The sequence below is a fragment of the Anomaloglossus baeobatrachus genome, chromosome 6 (genome assembly GCF_048569485.1).
Source record: "Anomaloglossus baeobatrachus isolate aAnoBae1 chromosome 6, aAnoBae1.hap1, whole genome shotgun sequence".
In the NCBI taxonomy this organism is placed as follows: Eukaryota; Metazoa; Chordata; class Amphibia; order Anura; family Aromobatidae; genus Anomaloglossus; species Anomaloglossus baeobatrachus.
Window position 1 is genome coordinate 453,678,479 of NC_134358.1, and position 22,553 is coordinate 453,701,031.

General features: G+C 44.2%; 1 protein-coding gene across 2 annotated transcripts in view; it reads right to left on the minus strand.

Moving 5' to 3' along the window:
- The window catches only part of RARB (retinoic acid receptor beta), a 964,546-nt gene that overhangs the window by 550,281 nt on the left and 391,712 nt on the right, over positions 1 to 22,553 (minus strand). For both annotated transcript variants that reach the window (XM_075315284.1, XM_075315281.1), the window contains exon 3: positions 21,830 to 22,335. In XM_075315284.1, coding sequence (XP_075171399.1) covers positions 21,830 to 22,004 — 175 coding nt within the window. In that variant the 5' untranslated portion in view covers positions 22,005 to 22,335. The remainder of the gene's footprint in view (positions 1 to 21,829; positions 22,336 to 22,553) is intronic.

A 22,553-nucleotide genomic window follows, 5' to 3' on the forward strand; every position in this document is an offset into this window, starting at 1 on the left:
ATCGCTATGTTTAACACCCCAGGAACAACGAACAACAGCGTCCCTGCGTCCTTCGGCAACAATGGTGGGAGTGACGTTAATGCGGCTGCTCTCCGCCCCTCCGCTTCTATTGATTGCCCGCTGTGTGATGTCGCTATGACGACGACGCACAAACCTCCCACTTAAAAAAGAGTTTGTTCGCCGGCCACAGCGACGTCGTTAGGAAGGTATGTGCGCGTGACGCGTACTAGTGATATTGTTCGCCACGGGCAGCGATTTGCCCGTGACGCACGCACGACGGGGGCGAGTGCGATCGCTAACGACATTGCTAGCAATGTCGCAGCATGTAAAGTGGCCTTTAGAGCTCAGACTCTAACAACCTGAGTTAGCAGATTCAATGTCTTAGGTAATGACAGTGCAATTAAAAATAAACTGAACAAATATGACTTGTTTAGAAGAGTTGTAAAAAGAAAGACTCTCCTGTTTGCAAAAAACATGGAAACATGGCTAAATTTTGCAAACTTCCATCTGAACAAAGGACAAGACATCTGGAACAATATATTTTAGATATGATAATGAAACCAAAGTGGAGATGTTTGCCCATAAGGTACTGCACCATATTTGTGGAAACCCAAAATGCATAACAGCACAAACACCTCATTACAACTATTAGGGTATGTGCGCACGTTGCTTTTTACCTGCTTTTTACCTGCTTTTTTGCTGCTTTTTCTTCTGCGCTGTTTAATGCCAAAATGGATGTGTTCTTCTATTCAAGCAAAGTCTATGGGAATTTGGGTTTCTTGTTCACACTATGTTGTTCAAAATGCTGCCTTTTTGTGGCAGAACTTTGGTCAAAAACTCAGCTTTTCAAAGAAGCAACATGTCAATTGTTTTTGCCATTTGGGTTTTGCACTGCAAAGCTGAGTTTTTGACCAAAGTTCTGCCACAAAAAGGCAGCATTTTGAACAACATAGTGTGAACAAGAAACCCAAATTCCCATAGACTTTGCTTGAATAGAAGAACACATCCATTTTGGCATTAAACAGCGCAGAAGAAAAAGCAGCAAAAAAGCAGGTAAAAAGCAGGTAAAAAGCAACGTGCGCACATACCCTTAAGCACGTTGGTGGAAGTGTCATGATTTGGGCTTGTTTAGCAGCCATAAGTCCAAAGCACCTTGCAGTCATGGAGTTGACCATGAACTCCTCTGTATACCACAGAAATAGAGTCTATTGGGAGGTCCCTCTGCAAAAGATGAAGGTTGGCCAAAACTGAGTCACGTAAAAGGGTAATGGTACCAAGTGCACCACCAAGTTTACATCCTAATGACTGAAAAAGAAAAAAATCAAGGTGTTGTGTTGCAATGGCCCAGTTAAAGTCCAGACATATACCCAATTAAGATGCTGTGTCCAGACCTGAAGGGAGCTGTTAATTAACAAATACTCAAAAAACTCAATGAACCTAAGGCGGGCTTTGCACACTACGACATCACAGGTGCGATGTCGGTGGGGTCAAATTGAAAGTGACGCACATCCGGCATCACATGCGACATCGTAGTGTGTAAAGCCTAGATGATACGATTAACGAGCACAAAATCGTCGTAATCGTATCATCGGTGCAGCGTCGGCATAATCCATAATTATGCTGATGCGATGGTACGATGTTGTTCCTCGCTCCTGCGGCAGCACACATTGCTGTGTGTGAAGTCGCAGGAGCGATGAACATCTCCTACCGGCATCACCGCGGCTCCCGTAGGATATGCGGAAGGAAGGAGGTGGGCAGGATGTTTACATCCTGCTCATCTCCGCCCCTCCGCCGCTATTGGCCGCCTGCCGTGTGACGTCGCTATGACGCCGCACGACCCGCCCCCTTAGGAAGGAGGCGGGTCGCCGGCCAGAGCGACGGTCGCAGGGCAGGTGAGTGCATGTGAAGCTGGCGTAGCGATAATTTTCGCTACGCCAGCTATCACACGATATTGTACCTGCGACGGGGGCGGGGACTATCGCGTGCAACATCGCAGCATCGGCTTGCGATGTCGCAATGTGCAAAGCCCGCCTAAGCCACTGCGTCTCTATTTGTCATTTTTGTTAAATAAATAATGACATAATTTCTCATGTGTTGTTGTTCCTTTGAACTTTTAAAGACCAGATTATTTTACTGTTATGTTCTGATTCATAAAACTCAAAAATTTCAAAGAGGGTGTGCTTAGTTTATCTCTTGACAGTACTTTATAGGTTGCTGGAGTCTTGAAAATTAAAATGTCAACAAAAAGCAATATCGATGGCTATCATCTTCTATAATCGATTCATGTCTAGCTGCATGCACATGTTACATTTCTAAATTAACATATTAATTCTTTTTATCCTTTGTTCATTTATTATTTTTATAAGATTTAAATTAAATAAATATGTTATAAATATATTAAATAAACTACTGTTGGCATTTTTTAATATATTTTTTCGCATTTTATATTATTTGTACAAGCAAGTTCTCAGAATCCTGCTTGGTGGGCGGCTTGCCTCTAATCTGTCCGTGACAGTCATACTGACACTGTGGTCACGGGTAGACGTTACACCGGGTCAGTAACACCTGGCCAGTGAACGGGAGGCTTGCAAATTTCTTACTTTCCAGGATCCCAGTTGCAAATCTCTGGAGTGACGTCATCTATGTGTCGAGTCACAATGATGACGTCACACCAAGCTGGATCATCAAAAGTATTGCTGGCAATCCCTCTAATCAATCCACCCATCTCTAGTAGAGACTCTTGTGCTTTTATATCTGTTTTAGATTTTTTGCCAAGCTGTATTTCATGATGATTACTTTTTATCCCATAATACAGACATTTCCCTTGATACCTCTGACTTTGTAGACAAACTGGAATCTCACCATGATTGAACTCTCACCAGTCTTACTCTGCTCTCAGTCCTAATGGCTGAAAGTGATAGTTCAGAGACATAGCACTTCTGTTACCTCTCACAATAAAGAGTCTCGCAAAAATATTTGAGCCTGTCTTTCATTAAAAATGTTGTCATCTGCTAATATCATATAATCCCACGAACGTCAGACAGCTTGATTAAATTAAATTCAGTAAATATTGGGTGCTCATCTAAGCTTAGATCTGATTTTAATTTGACAGGAGATGTGCATAAATGAACAAGGAAAAGGAGACAGAAAGACAGCGGCATAAGCTCACTAGATTCAGGAAATAACAGATTTGAGCAGCCTGCAGTGTATTGTTATATATGCAGGCTGTAGAAGACAAAAGGTATCATATTTTTACATAAAAAAAACAATTACAAGCAAAATCATTGCAACTAAAAGGTGAAATTATGCAATTATCTCCATACTGTTAAACTTGTGAAAATAAGGTCCAGTGAAGAATAACTGCAATATCACCTTGTGTGTTTATAATAATATTTTGTGACTCTCAATCATAGAAATAAATGCAATAAAGGAATTTACATATTAAAATATATATACATGATTATGCACTGTAAACTTAATTGTTGCTTGCATGTCACGCAAGGTACGGGGAGGTTCCAAGTGAACAGCGAAAGGGAAGGGAAACCCTGTGTCTAGGGAAGGGGAAGATGGTGACCCCTGACCAAGCCTACTGCTCGGCCCTGGGTTTCCTCACCGCCATAGATAGGTTCTGCACCTATGCGTTGAGCCGGATACCTAACCCTAGGCTGACCCTGATCTGGGCCCTAGGGAGGGAGCAGATGGGATGAGCTTTTCGTCAACACCAGTAGACATTAAAGGACACACAGGGAAAACAACAAACAATGTATCTCTAGACGACTCAGTAAGAAGTTCAGTAAAGAGGAGCAACTATCCTACTGATGAGAACAATCCGCCTGCTTGTATCCAGAGCTTGAGATGGAACTGAATATCACCAGCACAAGTCCAGAGAAAATGAGAGTATTTAAATCCAAGAGAAAATACAGATGATTAGCAGCTAAAGGGAAAAGGAGCTCAGCAGGGTCCCAGAGGGAAAAGAACCCTCACCTTCCCCCCCTTTTGTTTCCTGCAGTTCTCTACCCCCATGTTCATCCGGAACTACGGACTTTATCAGGAGCCTTATAATTCTCCTATAACATGTAAGTAACTATCCCTTCCATTTACTATCAATTTTAACCCTTGGATCCTAATATTATATACCCTCTTTTTCCCTACAGTGTCCTATTTTCATCTCACCTTGTGTGTACAGGACTCTTCCTTTACACATTACGGGTATGTCTCACCTGCTCTCTTCCTCATAATTCTTTTCCTCATTTCCCCCTCTCTCTCCTTCCTTCCTTATTCTCTTCACTTCTTCACTCCACCTACAACCTCCCTTTGCCTTCTTTCGTTCTCTTCTTCCTTTTTCTCCCTCCTTTTTTTTCTCTTTTACTCTTTTTTTCCTCTTGGACCCCCCCGTCCTCACTCCTTTCCCTCCCCTGGGCCCTTGTAATAAAATTTGGATGTACACTCAATCAGTACACCTTTTTCACCTATGCACAGTATAATTAACTCCCGTTTATTCACCTTACCCTATGGGCGCTATGTTGATATGCTGGATATTATATCATGATGCATTTGTAATTTTTCTTTCCTGTGTTTTTTCTGTTTAAAACTGTTTTAGTATTTCATGTCCCTGGTGAAGGCTCTTGTATGAGCTGAAACGTCGGACTATATCCGTCCTTTTTGCTACACACTGACTGTTATGAAAATCTTCTTGAATAAAAACACGAGCACATTAAAAAAGAACCATTGACTGGATATCTCTTTTTCCCATTCTGTGTGCCGGGGTTCTTCTGAACATTTTAGACAATTTCTTTCTCCCTTGCACCAGAGCCTAGCGCAGTGGAGCGCAGCTTATCTCCATTTACTCCATCCAGAGCTTGAGACGGAACTGAATATCACAAGCACAAGTCCAGAGAAAATGAGAGTATTTAAATCCAAGAGAAAACACAGATGATTAGCAGCTAAAGGGAAGAGGAGCTCAGCAGGGTCCCAGAGGGAAAAGGATGAAAACCCAGCAGAGGAGATACCTAGTACACTGAATACTGACAGCAGGAAAAACAGAAAGTCAGGGAGAATTTTACACAACCAAACACTGTGACCTTCTATAGCCGGACACCACAGGACTCTCTCTCACCCATTACATATCTGTAACATTGGAACTGTTGATTCCATGAGTTATGATATATGATACCTTATTCATTTCACTTATAATTTCCACATATTGTCAGTTCTACAAGAAAATCGAACCAAATGAAACAAAAACTCTCACTAAAAAGTATGTGCACCTTTGTGATGGAAACATGACTAAATTTGTGTATCTGTAAAAAGGACATTTTTGTGTACTCACCGTAAAATGTCTTTCTTGGAGCCTTTCATTGGGGGACACAGACATTGGGTTGTATGGTGTCTCCAGGGGAGGTGTGACACTAGGTTTGAAAAAAGTGTTAGCTCCTCCTCCCACAGCATATAACCCCAGCTAGGCGGGAACTAGCTCAGTTTGTTGTAAAAGCAGTAGGAGAAGGACAACCAAAACCACAAGGGCAGGAGCTGTGTCCCCCAATGAAAGGCTCCAAGAAAGACATTTTATGGTGAGTACACAAAAATGTCCTTTCCTTTCTCGCCTTTTCATTGGGGGACACAGACATTGGGACGTCCCAAAGCAGTCCCTGGGTGGGAACTGAACTATTAACAGTGTAGAACATCAGCCTAAGAGCTGACTAACAACTGCAACTGCAGGGAACACATAACAAACACTGTCAAAAAACCGAGAAGTGGCCTCTTATACATGGGCCACTGCCGCCTTAAGGACTTGTCTTCCAAGAGCAGCATCCACGGAGGCATGCGTATGCACTCTGTAGAATTTTGTAAACGTGTGCACACTGGACCAGGTAGCGGCCTTGCAAAGTTGGGCCGCTGAAGCCTGATGGCGGATAGCCCAGGAGGCACCCACTGCTCATGTAGAGTGGGCCTGCACAGATTGAGGGGGAACGACACCTCGTGCTTTAAAAGTTTCACACATGGCAGTCCTGATCCATCGAGAAATCGTGGATTTGGAAGCCCGGTCGCCCTTTTTGTGTCCTTCTGAGAGGACGAAAAGGGCATCGGACTTGCGCAATGGCGCTGTTCTGGAGATGTAGATCCGCAGAGCCCTGACAAGATCGAGAGTGTGAAGGGCTTTCTCAAAGGAGTGGACCGGGGCCGGGCAGAATGATGGCAACACAATGTCCTCGTTCAGGTGGAAAAAGAGGATACGACCTTCGGAAGGAAGGCAGGGGAAGGCCGAAGGACCACCTTATCATGATGGAATATCAGGTAAGGTGAGTGACAGGACAGAGCTGCCAGTTCGGACACTCGCCTGATAGAAGTAATAGCGACTAAAAAGGCAACTTTCCAAGACAGCCGTTGAAGAGAGATTTCTCTCAAGGGTTCGAAAGGAGGAAGCTGAAGTGCTCCGAGAACCAAATTCAGATCCCAGGGATCTAAGGGGTGACGATAAGGGGGGACCAAATGCGCCACCCCTTGAAGAAAGGTACGGACCTGAGGGCGAGAAGTTAGCTGCTTCTGGAAAAAAATTGACAAGGCAGAAACTTGTCATTTAAGGGTATTGAGAGCAAGACCCGAGACCATACCGTCTTGCAAAAAGGCAAGAACATTAGGGATTGAAAAGGTAAGGGGCGACCGATTATGACGGTCACACCAGGACAGATAGGTCTTCCAGGTCCTGTGATAAATGCTGACGGAGGAAGGTTTGCGAGCATTAACCCCTTCACGACCGGCCGATTTTTCGCGTTCCGTTTTTTTTTTCGCCATTCTTTTTCTGAGAGACGAACTTTATTATTTTTCAGTCAATATGGTGATGTGAGGGCTCATTTTTTGCGGAACGAGCTGTACTTTTAAATGAAACCATCAGTTGTACCATATAGTGTACTAAAAAACGGCAAAAAATTCCAAATGCAGAAAAATTGCAAAAAAAAGTGCGATAGCACTATGGTTTTTGAGATATTTTATTCACTGTGTTCACTATATGGTAAAACTGATGTGTGGGTGTGATGCCTCAGGTCAATGCGAGTTCGTAGACACCAAACATGTATAGGTTTACTTTTATATAAGGGGTTAAAAAAAATCGGAAGTTTGTCCGAAAAAAGTGGCGCACGTTTTATGCCATATTCCGTGACCCGTAGCGTTCTCATTTTTCAGGATCTATGGCTCAATGACGGCTTATTTTTTGCGTCTCGAGCTGACGTTTTTAACGGTACCATTTTTGCGCAGATGCTACGTTTTGATCGCCTCTTATTGCATTTTGCGCAAAAGTTGTGGCGACAAAAAAACATCATTTTGGCGTTTGGAATTTTTTTGCCGCTACGCCGTATACTGATCAGATTAATTGATTTTATATTTTGATAGATCGGGCGTTTCTGAACGCGGCGATACCAAATGTGTGTATATTTTTTATTTTTTTAACCCTTTAATTTTCAATGGGGCGAATGGGGGGTGATTTGAACTTTTAGGTTTTTTTTTAATTTTTTAAAACTTTTTTTTTATTTTACTAGTCCCCCTAGGGGGCTATTGCGATCAGCATTCCGATCGCTCTGCAGTATCTGCAGCTACAAGGCTGTAAACAGCAGATACGCTCTCTTTCTCTTTTGCTGTGCCGCTGGCACAACGAAAGTGAAAGCAAGTCAGGTGTAGTACAGGAGTCATCACATGACCCTGTGCTACCATGACAACTATCGGGAGTCACATGATCGCGTCACGTGACTTACGGTATCAGGTGGTAAGTAAATGTTTACCGAGATCGCGCTTATAATGGCGCTGTCACATATTGACAGCGCCATATAAGGGGTTAAATGGCACGAGCAGATAACGATTCTGCTCGTGCCTAGCAGGCACACATCTCAGCAGTGAAAATCAGCTGAGATGTGTGCCGATCGCAGCACGATGCTGCCGGCAGACCGCGGGCAGTAACATTATGACCGCAAGGACGTAATTTTACGGCCCGCGGTCGTTAAGGAGTTAAGCATGGTATGAACTACCCTGGAAGAAAGACGCGACTTGTCTAGAATCAAGGATTCAAGCGCCACACCGTCAAATGGAGCTGTGCTGTATTCTGGTGGAATATTGGACCTTGTGACAGAAGATCCGGGCGGTCGGGAAGACGCCAGGGAGTGTCGCCGAGAAGGTGGAGGAGCTCTGGAAACCAGGCTCTTCTGGGACAGTCCGGGGCCAAGAGGATCACCGGGATTCCCTCCGCTTTGATTTTCTTGATTACTCTCGGAATGAGAGGGAACGGAAGGAAATCGTATGGCAGGCGAAACTGCGACCACGGGAGGACTAGAGCGTCAGAGCCGAGCACTAGCGGGTCTCTCGACCGGGATACAAAGGGATGTACTTTGGCGTTTAGCCGAGACGCCATGAGGTCCACATCTGGGAGCCCCCAACGAAGAGTGATCTGATGGAACACCTCGTCGTTGAGGGACCATTCCCCTGCTGCTAGACCTTGCCTGCTGAGAAAGTCTGCGGCCCAGTTGTCTATCCCCGGAATATGGACAGCTGAAATAATGGGAATATGCATCTCTGCCCAAAGAAGAATACTGGAGACTTCTTTCATCGCTGCCCTGCTGCGAGTTCCTCCCTGATGGTTGACGTAAGCCACAGCCGTGGCATTGTCTGACTGGATCCGAACCAGGAGGCCCAGAAGCAAGGGTTGAAAGGTCTGAAGGGCCAGAAATATGGCCCTGATCTCCAGAACGTTGATATGAAGGGATCACTCGGGGTGAGACCAGCGTCCGTGAGCAGTGTGGTGTAGAAACACCGCCCCCCAGCCTAACAGGCTGGCATCTGTCATGACCACGTGTCAGTGGACAGGGAGGAAGGACTTCCCCTGAGATAGGGATGAGACCTGAGTCCACCAGACGAGGGAGCTGAGGGCAGTCCGAGATAAGCGGACTGACCGGTCTAGAGAGGCTGGATTCTTGTCCCAAGAGCACAGAAGATCCAATTGCAGAGGGCGCAAATGGAATTGGGCAAACGACACGGCTTCCATGACTGCTACCATCTTGCCTAACACTCTCATCCCACTCCGGAGGGATGTGTAACGGCGGGAGCGGAGGGATTGGGCGGCCCGGATCAGGGAAGACCTCTTGTCTTCTGGAAGAAAAACCCCGGGCCTGAACCATGTCTATCAGCATACCTAAACTGGTGATGCGCTGATGAGGAATGAGGGATTACTTGTTGAAGTTGAGAAGCCACCCTAGCCTTGAGAGCATGTCTGGGCAAATTTGCACGCTTTCTGAGCAAACTTGAGGAGAGCTCCCCTTGACAAGTAGGTCGTCCAAATAGGAAATGACCAGGACGCCTCTGGGGTGCAAAATGGACATGACGGCTGCCATGACCTTTGTGAAGACCCGAGACGCAGTAGCCAGTCCAAAGGGAAGGGCCCTGAATTGGAAATGACGGTGTCCTGCGGCAAAACGAAGGAACCGTTGATGCGATACACATATGGGAATGTGTAAATAAGCATCTTGAATGTCTATGGAAGCTAGGAATTCTCCCAGTTCCATAGCAGCTAGTACAACTCGCAATGATTCCATTCGGAAGGTCAGAATCCGTACGGACCTGTATAGCCTTTTGAGGTCCAGGATAGGACTGACAGAGCCATCTTTTTTGGGGACGACAAAGAGGTTTGAATAGAAACCTTTGCCGCGCTGTTCCAGGGGCACTGGAATGATAACGTTTGCTTTTTGAACAGAGGCTATGGCATGACATAAGGCCTGGCTTTGCGTTGTGGACTTTGGAAGCCGAGAATGCAGAAACCTGTTGGCCGGTAGGGAATGCAAATCGATCTTGTAACCTGAGGTGACGATTTCTCGAACCCAAGCATCGTGAGTAGGGTCTAGCCAGATATCCCGAAAAAGCAGAAGCCGCCCTCACAGGAGTCGGCTTTGAGGGGTACCCGGTGTCATGCTGAAGGGGCCTTCGCGGGGCGAGGTCCCTTGGGTTTAGATTGCCTGGAGTGGGAACGCCAGGAAGAGTCCCTTGAGGGACCGGATCCCCAATCTGAGCGTTGCGACGACCCCTGTGATGGTTTTTGGGGGGCGGGCCGAAAGGACTGCCTATGCCAAGAAGACTTTTTAAAATTTTTGGATACAGGCCGCTTTTGTGGTAGAATGGTACTTTTACCACCCGTTGTCTCAGATATAAGCTTGTCCAGGGATTCTCCAAACAGACGAAGACCCTGGAAGGGGAGTGTGGACAGGGACTTCTTGGAGGCACTGTTCGCGTTCCATATCTTTAGCCACAGGACTCTGCGGGCAAAAACAGCGTTGGCTGCCGTTAGGGCTGACAAACTAGCTGCATCTAAGGAGCCGTGAAGCAAGTAATTAGAGGCTAGAGAGAACAAATCAAGGATCTCAAGAGCCTCTGAAGGAATATTGCAAGAGCGAAGCAACTTGCGCAAGTTCCAACTCCACACACTCATAGCTCTCGCCACCCATGTCAAGGCAAACAGGGGGCGCAGAGAGGAGCCCGAAGCCTGGAAAATAGATTTGACCGCAGAATCAATTGCGCGGTCGGACGAGTACTTGAGAGACGCGGTGTCTGAGACAGACATAACCGTGTGTTTAGCCAGCCTGGATACTGGCGGATCCACAACGGGGGGTACTAATCAGAGCTTAACAAGTTCTGATGGAAAGGGATAAGCGAATGAAGAGGAGGATTTTTTATTAAACCTCCTATCAGGGTGATCCCACCGTTTTAGATATGATTTGATGAAAAATCGGATCCTGGGCAAAGGACTTAGGAGGCTTCTTGGCCCGCCTGATTGCCGACTGAGAAGTCGGGTCCGAAGGCTGATCAGAAATCGACAGAGAGTGATTGACAGACGAAATTAATGTGTCTTCCATATGTCTAGACTCAGAAGGGACATCTGAACCAGAGTCAGAGTCTTGGGAATCGTGACTACTAAAGGTCACGGAGCCTGAGTCAGACTGATCATCGTCCGAGTCGGACGAGACGTAACGGTCGCAATGGCGCCTTTTGGAGACAGCCTTTTTACGTACTGGGAACGAGACACCAGACGAAGGCAGGCTCCCCTGGGGGGAGCTGAGCCGGGGGAGGCTGTGAGAGCCTGTGGAAGGCTGGGATATCTGAGCGGCCAGGTCATCTAACCTCTTAGACATTAGAAGAGCCCAGGCAGGAATAACGTCATCAGACTGGGGTACTGCCTGGATAGTGGCCGCAGCCAAATCCACAGACTGCACGACCTCCTGTTCCGGCAGCGGAGGCTGTTGTGACACGGTAGTAGGGGCATCGCAGCCTCGGCATAGTGGATAGCTTCGGCCATTACAAAAACGAGCGTCCACAGGTGGTACAAGCATAGTACAGGTCCGTAGAGGACGCCTGGGAAGCTTTATCACCCTTGCGGTTACGCATGTCAGCAACAGTTCCACAATAAGTACAGTGAGCCTCTAGCAGTATTATAAAGGGACTGCTGTGGGTGAGGAGCTGCTAGCAGTATTATAAATGACTGCTATGCAGAGCCGGTATATACCGAGTAAAGTAGCACACCCTATCAAACAGTCGGTATATACCTACAGGCACAGTTAATATATACTGCTAAAAGCTGATATACACAGCCAGCAGACACACACCGCTAGAAAGACAGCGATATACCACTGAGCAGAGCGGTATATAGTGCTGCAGAATCGCCAAGGAGGCGATCTCACCCGTGTCTGCTCCCCACATGTAATGGCGTCCAGTGTTCTCTGGCAGGCCCACTTGAGGGAGCGGCTTCTAGAGCAGTGGAGGGGGAGTTGCTAGAATGCAGGCCGACGCCGGGAGCTAAATTTATGATGCTTCCTCGGGATCACGGCCTGTATCGTCCCACCCGCGCCTTTCCAGGCGGCGGTTTGGATGCAGGGGACTGACTCGTCATCTCCCTACCTGCTCCTGGCTCCGTCTGAAGACGCGTCGGTCCTGGGATGCGGGGATCTCAGGGATGCATCTTCGGCTCAAGGCTGAAGCAGGTCCTCGGCTCTGCTAGCCCTCTGGAGCTACCTTGGTGTGAGGTGCTTCCAGGGAGCCTGGAGGGGTACGCAGACCCGACCACTTGGGCGCAAGGGTAGACTGACGGCTTGTGCACGCCAGGTTTCCTTTGCCCGTACACGGGGGGAACCGGGGTGGCAAGGCACCCTGGTATTGCCCCATATCAAAAATAGAATGAATAAGAAAAGAGAAACAAAATAAAAAGTAAAAATAAGCTGGCCTGAGGCACCTCTGGTGGAGCTCAGTCCAGACATGTCAGCCTCCCTGCTGACACTAGGAAAAAACTGAGCTAGTTCCCGCCTAGCTGGGGTTATATGCTGTGGGAGGAGGAGCTAGCACTCTTTTCAAACCTAGTGTCATGCCTCCCCTGGAGACACCATATAACCCAATGTCTGTGTCCCCCAATGCAAAGGCGAGAAAGGAATTGGGTGTATGCAACTCTGTGTTCAATCTTTCTTTTTTTTACAATATATAAACTCCATTTTGCACATTTAAAAAGTTCAATGAGGCTTGCATCCCTGAATGAGTTCTATATATCTTTTGTGGTAGAGGCCAACAATGTATCAAAGACAGCAAGACACACATAAAAGGTAACACCTGACATATACATTTGTCTTTGTTTAAACAGCAGTCAATATTATTACAGAAAAGGTCATATAACACATAGTTTTATATTGATTTTAGCAACTGAAAATCTATATGGCCTTGTGTTGATATTAAAGCAGCTTTTCACAAAATGAAAAAATGCACAGCCATGGTCATTACAGTGTGAAGTATATAAAACACAACTTTCTGCTTTTCTGCTCTTTAAAAAAAAAATAAAAAATTAATTACCCCCTTTTTTTGCAAACATAATAATTCTGTCAAGGGGAGGGGGCTTCAGCAGGCTGGCACTTCATTAATAGTTTCCTCTGGTCCCTCCTGCCCTCAGCATTCTGATTGACAGCCAAAACCTGCATGAAGTAAGTATAAACTACATATAATAGTACTGTCCAGTACTGTTCCAAGAGTATAACTCTAGTCTAGTCAATGTCAGTGTGGTCACTAAGTGCATGTTCCTTTGGACACGTCTATTACTCCTGGCCCTTGACATGAAAACAGTTCCACGCTCCAGCTGGAAGATGGGCTCTTTCTTACTGTAGTCCTGTCCAGATTGCAGCTTTCAATGAACATGTGCAAGACTTTTGCAGAAGGAGCAGGGAGGAGAACACTGAAAACTGCTTGTCAATCAATAGCTAGGTCAACCAGCTAGGTGGTCCAAGATAAAAAGTTTACAACCTGGCAGACTATAGCTGGACTCACCTGAAAGGATTTTAGAGTAAGGCTAGGTTCGCACACTGTGTCTTTTTGACGCTGCGTTTTTGTGCGTTTTTGGCCGCTAAAAACGCACAAAAACGCACCTGCGTCGAAAAAACGCATCAAAAAACGCATGCGTTTTTGCCGCGATTTGGTGCATTTTTGGCTGCGTTTGGCTGCGTTTTTGATCGCTGCGTTTTGCTGCGTTTTTCCAATGCATTGCATGAGGGGAAAACGCAGAAAAACGCAGGAAAGAACTGACATGTCCATTTTTTTTTTTTTAACTCAAAAACGCAGGTAAAAAAAACAGATGTGTGCGGACAGCAAAAATGAAAACTCATAGACTTTGCTGGGGAAGCAAAGTCCTGCAGTTTTAAGGCCAAAAACGCACCCGAAAAACGCGCAAAAATGCTGCGAAAAATGCACTGTGTGCACATAGCCTAATTCTAGAATGGGTTTTTAAAGTAAGGACAGCAATTGTTATCAGTGATAGGTGATTTATAGAGAATACATTCTTAGAACTGGAGACAGATCTAGTATTAGAAGTCTTAAAATAGCAATTTATTTTAATCTGTATAGTGATCACTGGCTCATATTAAATAGTAGAGACTAGAGATGGGCGAAACGACTTCCGGGACTCCGAGTCATCGACCAGGTGTTACGTCTCCACCAGAGTCCTCAGCTGTGATTTCTGCTCCAGTCACCGCCGCATTCCCATGGTGGGCGGAGTCAGTACCAGTAGCTCTGGTGAGCACAGTCTCCGTCCATCCACCAAGCTTGGTAGGCCTGGGACTTGCAATACCACTGGCTGACTGTGGTGGTGTGTGCCTTCCAGGTGAAGTTTTCGGCTTCGAGCTCCACCTTATTGGAAGGCAGATTCCAATAAGATCCTGTATAGGCATTAAAGGGTTTCAGGGTTCTCAGAATCCTGCTTGGTGGGCGGCTTGCCTCTAATCTGTCCGTGACAGCCATCCTCAGACTGTGCTCCTGGGTACGTGTTACACCAGGTCAGTAACGCCTGGCCAGTAAATGGGAGGCTTGCAAACTTCTTACTTTTCAGGATCCCAGTCGCGGATCCCTGGAGCGTCATCTATGTGTCGGGTCACAATGATAACGTCACACCAGGCTGGATAATCAAAAGTCTTGCTGGGGATCCCGGAATCAATCCACCTATCTCTAGCAGAGACTCTTTTGCTTTTATATCTGTTTTAGCTTTTTTGCCAAGCTGTATTTCATGATGATTACTTTTTATCCCATAATACAGACATTTACCTTGATACCTCTGACTTTGTAGACAAACTGGAATCTCACCATGATTGAACTCTCACCAGTCTTAAGGTGGTGTCACACACAGCGACAACGACGTCGCTGCTACGTCACCATTTTCTGTGACGTTGCAGCGATGTCCCGTCGCTGTCGCTGTGTGTGACATCCAGCAACGAGCTGGCCCCTGCTGTGAGGTCGCCGCTCGTTGCTGAATGTCCAGCTTCATTTTTTGGTCGTCGCTCTCCCGCTGTGACGCACAGATCGCTGTGTGTGACAGCGAGAGAGCGACGAAATGAAGCGAGCAGGCAGCGGGAGCCGGCATCTGGCAGCTGCGGTAAGCTGTAACCAAGGTAAACATCGGGTAACCAAGGTGGTTACCCGATATTTACCTTCGTTACCAGCCTCCGCCGCTCTCACGCTGCCAGCGCCAGCTCCTGCTCTCTGCACATGTAGCTACAGTACACATTGTGTAATTAACCCGATGTGTACTGTAGCTAGGAGAGCAAGGAGCCAGCGCTAAGCAGTGTGCGCGGCTCCCTGCTCTCTGCACATGTAGCTGCAGTACACATCGTGTAATTAACCCGATGTGTACTGTAGCTAGGAGAACAGGGAGCCAGCGTTCAGTGTGCGCGGCTCCCTGCTCTCTGCACATGTAGCACAGCAACGCGTGTCGTTATGATCGCTGCTTCGGCTGCTGTGTTTGACAGCTAAGCAGCGATCATAACAGCGACTTACAAGGTCGCTGCTACGTCACCATTTTGGTGACGTAACAGCGACATCGTTGTCGCTGTCGTTTAGTGTGACCCCAGCTTTACTCCGCTCTTAGGCCTAATGGCTGAAAGTGATAGTTCAGAGACATAGCACTTCTGTCACCTCTCACAATAAAAAGTCTCAATGCATCCTACACATACAGTGGTAAAATAAGTATTAAACATGTCACCAAGTGAATATATTTCTAAAGGTGCTATTAACATGAATTTCTCACCAGATGTCAGTAACAACCCATCTAATCTACACAGGCAAAGAAATTAAACCACACATGTCCATAAATTATGTTATGTGCAATAAGGAGAAATCACACAGGAAAAACTATTGACCACATGAAGAAAGAAAGGTTCAAAAAGCCATGTTAAGGCATGACATCAGCTGAAATCTATTAATAATAAGAAAGTAATTCTGCCACTTAGTGAAAAATAGTATCAGCTGTTTCAACTGAAGGCTTATAATATGGTGTCTCATTACTAAGGTGCCAGACAAAAAACATCTCATGATTGTTAAAACCAGTGTGCTGTCTCAAGACCTTCACAATTTTATTGCGCTCAAAATACTGATGGCATTGGTAATAGAATAATTTCTAAGCTAATGAAGTATCCAGTGAACAGTATTGGGGCCATAATTTAGAAGTGGATAGTACACAACTTCACCATAAACTGACCACGACCAGGTGCTCCCCACAAGAAATTTAGACAGAACAGTGTAAAAAAAATTAGAAAAGTTATCCAAGAGCCAAGGACCACCTTTGAAGAGCTACAGAAAAACAACTCAACCTCCATGACTTGTATGCACGCTCACCAACCATGATTACATTGGTGAACAAAAAAGCATGTTTAAAGTTTGCTCAACAACATTTAGACAAGCCTGGTAAATATTGGAAGAATATAGTCAGGTCAGATGGGACCATAACTGAATTCTTTGGATGCCATAATATACACCATGTTTGGAGGCCAAAAGGCACTGGAAATCACCCCCAAAACACCATACAGTAGTGAAGTTTGGAGGTGGGAAAAACATGGCGTGGTGTGTTTCAGCATGCGGCACAGACAAACCTTATATAATTGAAGGAAGGATGAATGGACAAATTAATCGAAACATTCTTGATAAAGATCTGCCATCTACCAAGATGATGAAGTTGAAATGAGGATGGACACTTCAACAAATTAACAATCCCAAACACAGAGCCAAGGAAACTCTTAATTGGTTTCAAGGAAAGATAATAAAGCTTCTACAATGGCCCAGCCTATCACTTGACCTGAATCCAACAGGAAATTTATGGAAGGAACTAAAGTTCAGTGTTCATAGAAGGAGCCCATGGATCCTTCAAGATTTGAAGAGTTAAGGGCGCTTTATATGCGGCAACATCGCTAGCGATGCCGCTAGAGATCACACCCGCCCCCGTCGTTTTTGCGTTGAGGGCAAATCGTTGCCCGTGGCGAACAATATTGCTAGGACGCGTCACACATACTCACCTTACTAGCGACGTCGCTGTGGGCAGCGAACAACCTCTTTTTTAAGTGGGAGGTTTGTGCGCCGTCACAGCGACGTCACACAGCGGCCCGCCAATAGAAGTGGAGGGGCGGAGACCAGCCGCATTAACAACACGCCCACCTCGTTGCCGGAGGACGCAGGAACGCTGTTGTTCGTCGTTCCTGGGGTGTCACACATAGCGATGTGTGCTGCCTCAGGAACAACGAACAACCTTCGCCCAGCACCAGCAATGATATTTTGGAAATGAACGACATGTCAACGATCAACGATTAGGTGAGTATTTTTGATTGTGAGCGGACGCTCGTAGGTGTCACACGCAACAACATCGCTAACGAGGCCGGATGTGTGTCACGAATTCCGTGACCCCAACGATATCTCGTTAGCGATGTCGTTGCGTGTAAAGCGGCCTTTAGTCTGGAAGAATGGACCAAAACCACACCTGAGCAATGCATGCCACTGGTTTCTCCATACAGGAGGTGTCTTGAAGCTGTCATCACCAGCAAAGCCTTTTGTATGAAGTGTTAAATAAATTTCAGTAAGTGAGATTAATATCTTTTTTTGTTATGTCATTTTTAATTATTACACATCACTAAATGCATGGAGATCTATGGCTTGATTTCTTTGCTTGTATGGATTGGATGGGTTGTTACGGACATCTGGTGAGAAATTCATGTCCAATATTCAATCCCTCCTTAAGAAATATATTTACTGAGAAAATTGGTGACGTGTTTAATACTTATTTCACCCTCTGTATGATATAACTCATATCACATAGGACACACTGGATAATCTGCACACATCACAAACATTCATTTGGTATTAGTCAGGGAAGCTGTATATAACCATTATGTGGAATCTCCTACTATATCACTGCTCTCTTACATAAAGCAGAAATGGTATCTTCAGCTACACTGAGAGGGACATACTGTAGTGAGGAACAAGGAACATGTCACCTAGTAAATCACAGGAATTCTTCCACATGGGTTGCTAGCAAGTTGTATATTTGCACAAAAAAATTCCGCAGTGCTTCTTTAAGTTGAATAGAGTGTTGTAGCAAAATCCCGAGTTTGTATATAATTCATACTGGTGGAAAAAGTGTGTGAATAATAATATAGAAAAAATAACTTTTATTAATTCATTGTAAAATTTAGAAGTTACAAAAAATATAAATTGTATGTTCATAAAGACCCTGACGAAAAGTAGACTATAATCATATGCTTACCTTATATTTAGGTCTGATATGCAATATACAGGGTATTATAGAGAAATAGCCAAGATCCCTTACTTAATTGATAGGCTGTTCTGAGAGATTCATGAAATGTAAGCAGATATAAATGGAGCTTAAGTACGTTCATCCAAGCATCTTTTATTACATGCTCCTTTTGTAACATTCATGAGAAGTTAAATTGACGTTGGACAGGTGAAAAATGACTACAAGGAAGAAATGTATCTGTTGATTACTTAAGTCAGAGAGCTAATTACTTTGAGATGCGTAGTTATCTGTTACTGGAAATCGGACTTTCCCTGATTAAACTGAGTGCATGGCATTCTTGAGATTTTAGTGGTTCACAGTACATTATCAACAGATCAAGGAGCACATCCCCTGGTGAGAACATGTTTGCTTACTGTAAACTCGACTGGCCATCAGCCAAAAACTCACCCAGGGTTCATAAAACAAGGTAAGGTAAGGTTAACTAGACCATATGCATAAATGTCTTGATAAAAAACAGTTATGATATTGCATAAAGAATACTTTTCCAATGAAAGGGAACATGTAAAACAAATTAATGATGCCTTAACCACAGCAGTATTAAATACTCATAGGACGCTCAGAGAAAACATATCCACTGGGTGGCTCCCCTCCGGCTTCTCACCAGTCAGCTAAGCTTGATTGACAGATCTTTCCCTATAGGCAAATTTGGAGGGACCAGTCACTCAAGTCTAGCTGCATGGAGAGATTGTGCAGCATCCTATGCAAAAGTAGAAATAATATCAAGCAAGTGTTATAGGCAAAGGTGAAGCCGAAAAACATCATTGGTCCAATAGGTAAAGAAACAATTTACGGAAGCCTATTTAACAACATTACGAGGCAAACAGGTAGCAGTATAAGTGTAGGGGACAGAGGTTGCAACTGACCTCGGTTCTGGTGCCTGACAGATCTCAACAGTGTAAAAAAAAAAAGAATATTAGTGCTATACCCCAACCGTTCTAGGATGCTACTCTATATATCACACCAATTATGGTGCAATTCAATTCATTAATCTTCCTAACTGGGACGTAGGATTAATATACTTAAATTGGGAGAGGTAGCGGAATGGCCTCTAGAGAACATTATTCCCAAGTGGCATCCTAAGGACAATACTCTATATATCCCATCAAATGGGGTGGATTTCTATTGATCTATGGTCCTAATCGGGACATGAATTTAATATAGTCAAATATGATAGGGATGTAGTACGTCCTTTTGATGGTGTTTATTCCAACCCTGCTTCTTAGGACGTTAACTTTTGTCTTTGCTTCATATAGTGCACCAATTTGAATGTTACCAAATACATCGATAGTACCAAATATTACATAGATTCAACAGAATCCTAATAGGTCAAGGTGTTCAAAAGTCATGTTGAGGGTGCTAACCTAAACCATCAAGCATAGGATGATAACCACCCTCTAAGGTTTTATAAATCACACCAGTTGGCGGAAAATAGGATAAATCTAAGGTCTTTATTTGGGCACAGGACGCTAACCCCAGCTGTCCCATATGAGATATTAACCACTGTCCATGTTCCATGTGTTAAAATGATTGGAGGAAAACTAAATGGTCCTTTGGTCCTAACTGGGACATAGGGTTGATGGTACCTCCATAGGATGAGGTGACTAAATATTCGCCACAAGGATGTTTTTTTCAACTGTCCTTGTCAAGAAGTCCAACACCAAACACTATCTCTGTTTCTAACTGGAACTATGGTCTATAATGGTATTTGAGGTTCATAGTACTTGCATGATAAGCAGTAATGTCTTCCTGAGGATAATAGCCTCAACTGTCCTCTTTAGACAATAACCAGTAACAATGATCTTTGTACTCCACCGATTGGGAATATATTCATCCATACTAATTGTAATAGAATTGCATGAGTGCTATTGTGCCCACAAACAGTAAGATTAGCGTACCAGTACTTTGGCGGATAGGTATTGCTTCTTGCCATTAGCTTACATAGACTATGCCCTGTAAGGTTTTTCTTTTGCTTATGTATTGTATTGTTTGGCACACAGATTACCAAAGACTTTAATATTTTAATAACAGTTAAGTATGGTGTATATAATACATTGTATGTATACACAGTAGTGTGGAGCTGTGTATATAATAGTATATAGAGTGGAGCTGTGTATATACGTATATAAATTTGTGGAGTATTTCATATTACCATTATTGTATAACTGCTTCCTAAATGTAAAGTTAAGCAACTTTCAAAGTACCCTTTTTTATAAAAAAAAAAATCCAAATCATGTATTGCTGTAGAGTCTGAATAACTACTTCAATTTGCTGGCTGTCCTGTTAGTTCTGACATAGATTTGACGTTTTTGACATTACACTTTTCCTGACTGTGTTGGTTTTTAGTTGGTATTTTCTGTTCTGCTCTCCTCTTTTCTTCTACAAATATTAAGGATAGCGTTAAAGTGAGGGAGGTACCAAAAGTCTTAAGAGCAAACAAATCACATGAGATTTATTGGGCAAAATGTAGAAAGTAAGAAAAGTCTGAAAGGGGAAGTGTGAATCACATAGACTATCCATTTAAAGAAAGAAAAGGGTACCAACGACACTATAGCACAAGGACGATGATATCCGTCATGCCTCATGGATTATAGAAAAATAAAATCAGTACAAGTATGAACATGTGCTGACAAATAGGAGATAGTCAAGTTAGCAGCATCTTGGACACATAGAACTCACAACCAGCCTGTATTAATTGGCAGGAACACACAAATACAAGAAACGTCTAACAATGGAGATTGCATCCCGAAACTTAAAGGGAACATGTCACCAGATTTGGTGACTATAAGCTGTGGTCACCACCAGTAGGCTCTTATTCCAGAATGCTGTATATAAGAGCTCAGCCCACTCTGTATAACATAAAAAACACTTTTATAATACTCACCTAGGAGAGCGTCTGATCCGATGGGTGTTGCTTCTCTCTAATCCGACGTCTCCTCTCTGCTGCAATCTCTGTCCTCCAGCCCAGGTCGGCATTGTGGTCCTGCGCAGCTGCACATTGATCTGCCCTGTTGAGGGTAGTACTGTAATGCGCAGATGCAAGGAAAGATTAACGACCACCCATGCAGGCGCACTACATACTTGATCTTCCCTTTGAAGGGCAGATCAAAGTGCGCCTGTGCAGGACCTCAATGCCGGCAGGTGTAGATAATGTGGGACACGCCGGCTGGTGTGGATAATTCGGGACATGTCATGCACACGGGCCTCAGCAGAAGGACAATGGAAATCGCTGCAGAGCGGAGGCGCCAGAATGGAGAGCAGTGACACCCATCGGACCGGACTGCCCTCTAGGTGAGTATAAGAAAAGTGTCTTTTACGTTCTACACAGTGGCCTGGGCTCTTATATACAGTATATTAGAATGCTGTATATAAGAGCTCAGTGGTGGTGGCCGCAGCTCATAAGGGAAAAACAACTTTTTAACTCTATATAACCACTCACAACAAAGTATTGTTTTCATAGACGTTAAAATACTATATGGCATTCTACCATTGTGAATAGCACTATAGCTGCTCACAAAATACAATCTTTCATGCGATTTATTGTATTTTGTAGGTCTATTGTATACATTTTTGCATTTTAGTACACTGCTATGTCTTTAAGATAACTACCCAAATTTGTATAAAAATGGTCTTGTTATATATATGGAGGATATTTAAAATTAATATATACTACAATCTATAACAATGTATATATAATTGTACACTTACTTGCAGGAGATGGAGTACTGCAGCTGCTTGTGGGTGGATGGCCTTGGTATCCATGAAGTGGCAGTGGCAAGCCACCAATAACAGGAGGGAATAGGAAGGGATAGTGGGTGGCTGGATAGTGATTCATATGTCCGTTTACAGATGGTAGAGGACATGAACGACTGCTGGTTGTCATATTACAATATCAACTTGCACCCTACCTCATCTGTGAATAGAGTATACCATCCCTTCCAGCTGACAAATTGCTAGTTATTTGTCATGTAGATGAAATACATTAAAAATGTATACAGAGTTTCAGCCTGTCGAGGAATGATTCCAGGAACGCTCATACAAAATTTGATCAATGTCTTCGGCATAAAGTTGCTGCAGATTAAAGAATCCACTGGTTTCCAATCCTGCTGCTTTCTTTTGTTTCGGTTTGTTTGTTTTCTTTACTACTTTTTCTATTTTGTGTTCAGTATATTTAGTCATGGATCCATTTCTGGCTGTGCACTTTATATAATTCCCTAAAACAGAGAAAAGAAAATTATAATATATGAATAAAAACCATTAAAAAGGGGCATTAAATAAAATTCACTTTGCAGGAAGACATTTTAATAAGCTCAACGCTTCACAGCAGAAATGACGGGATTGTGTATAAAACAAAAGCATTTGAAAGCCAAAAACCATTTTCATTTATGCATTTGTAGCAGCGATAAACAAATCATCTAATGTCTTGGGAAAT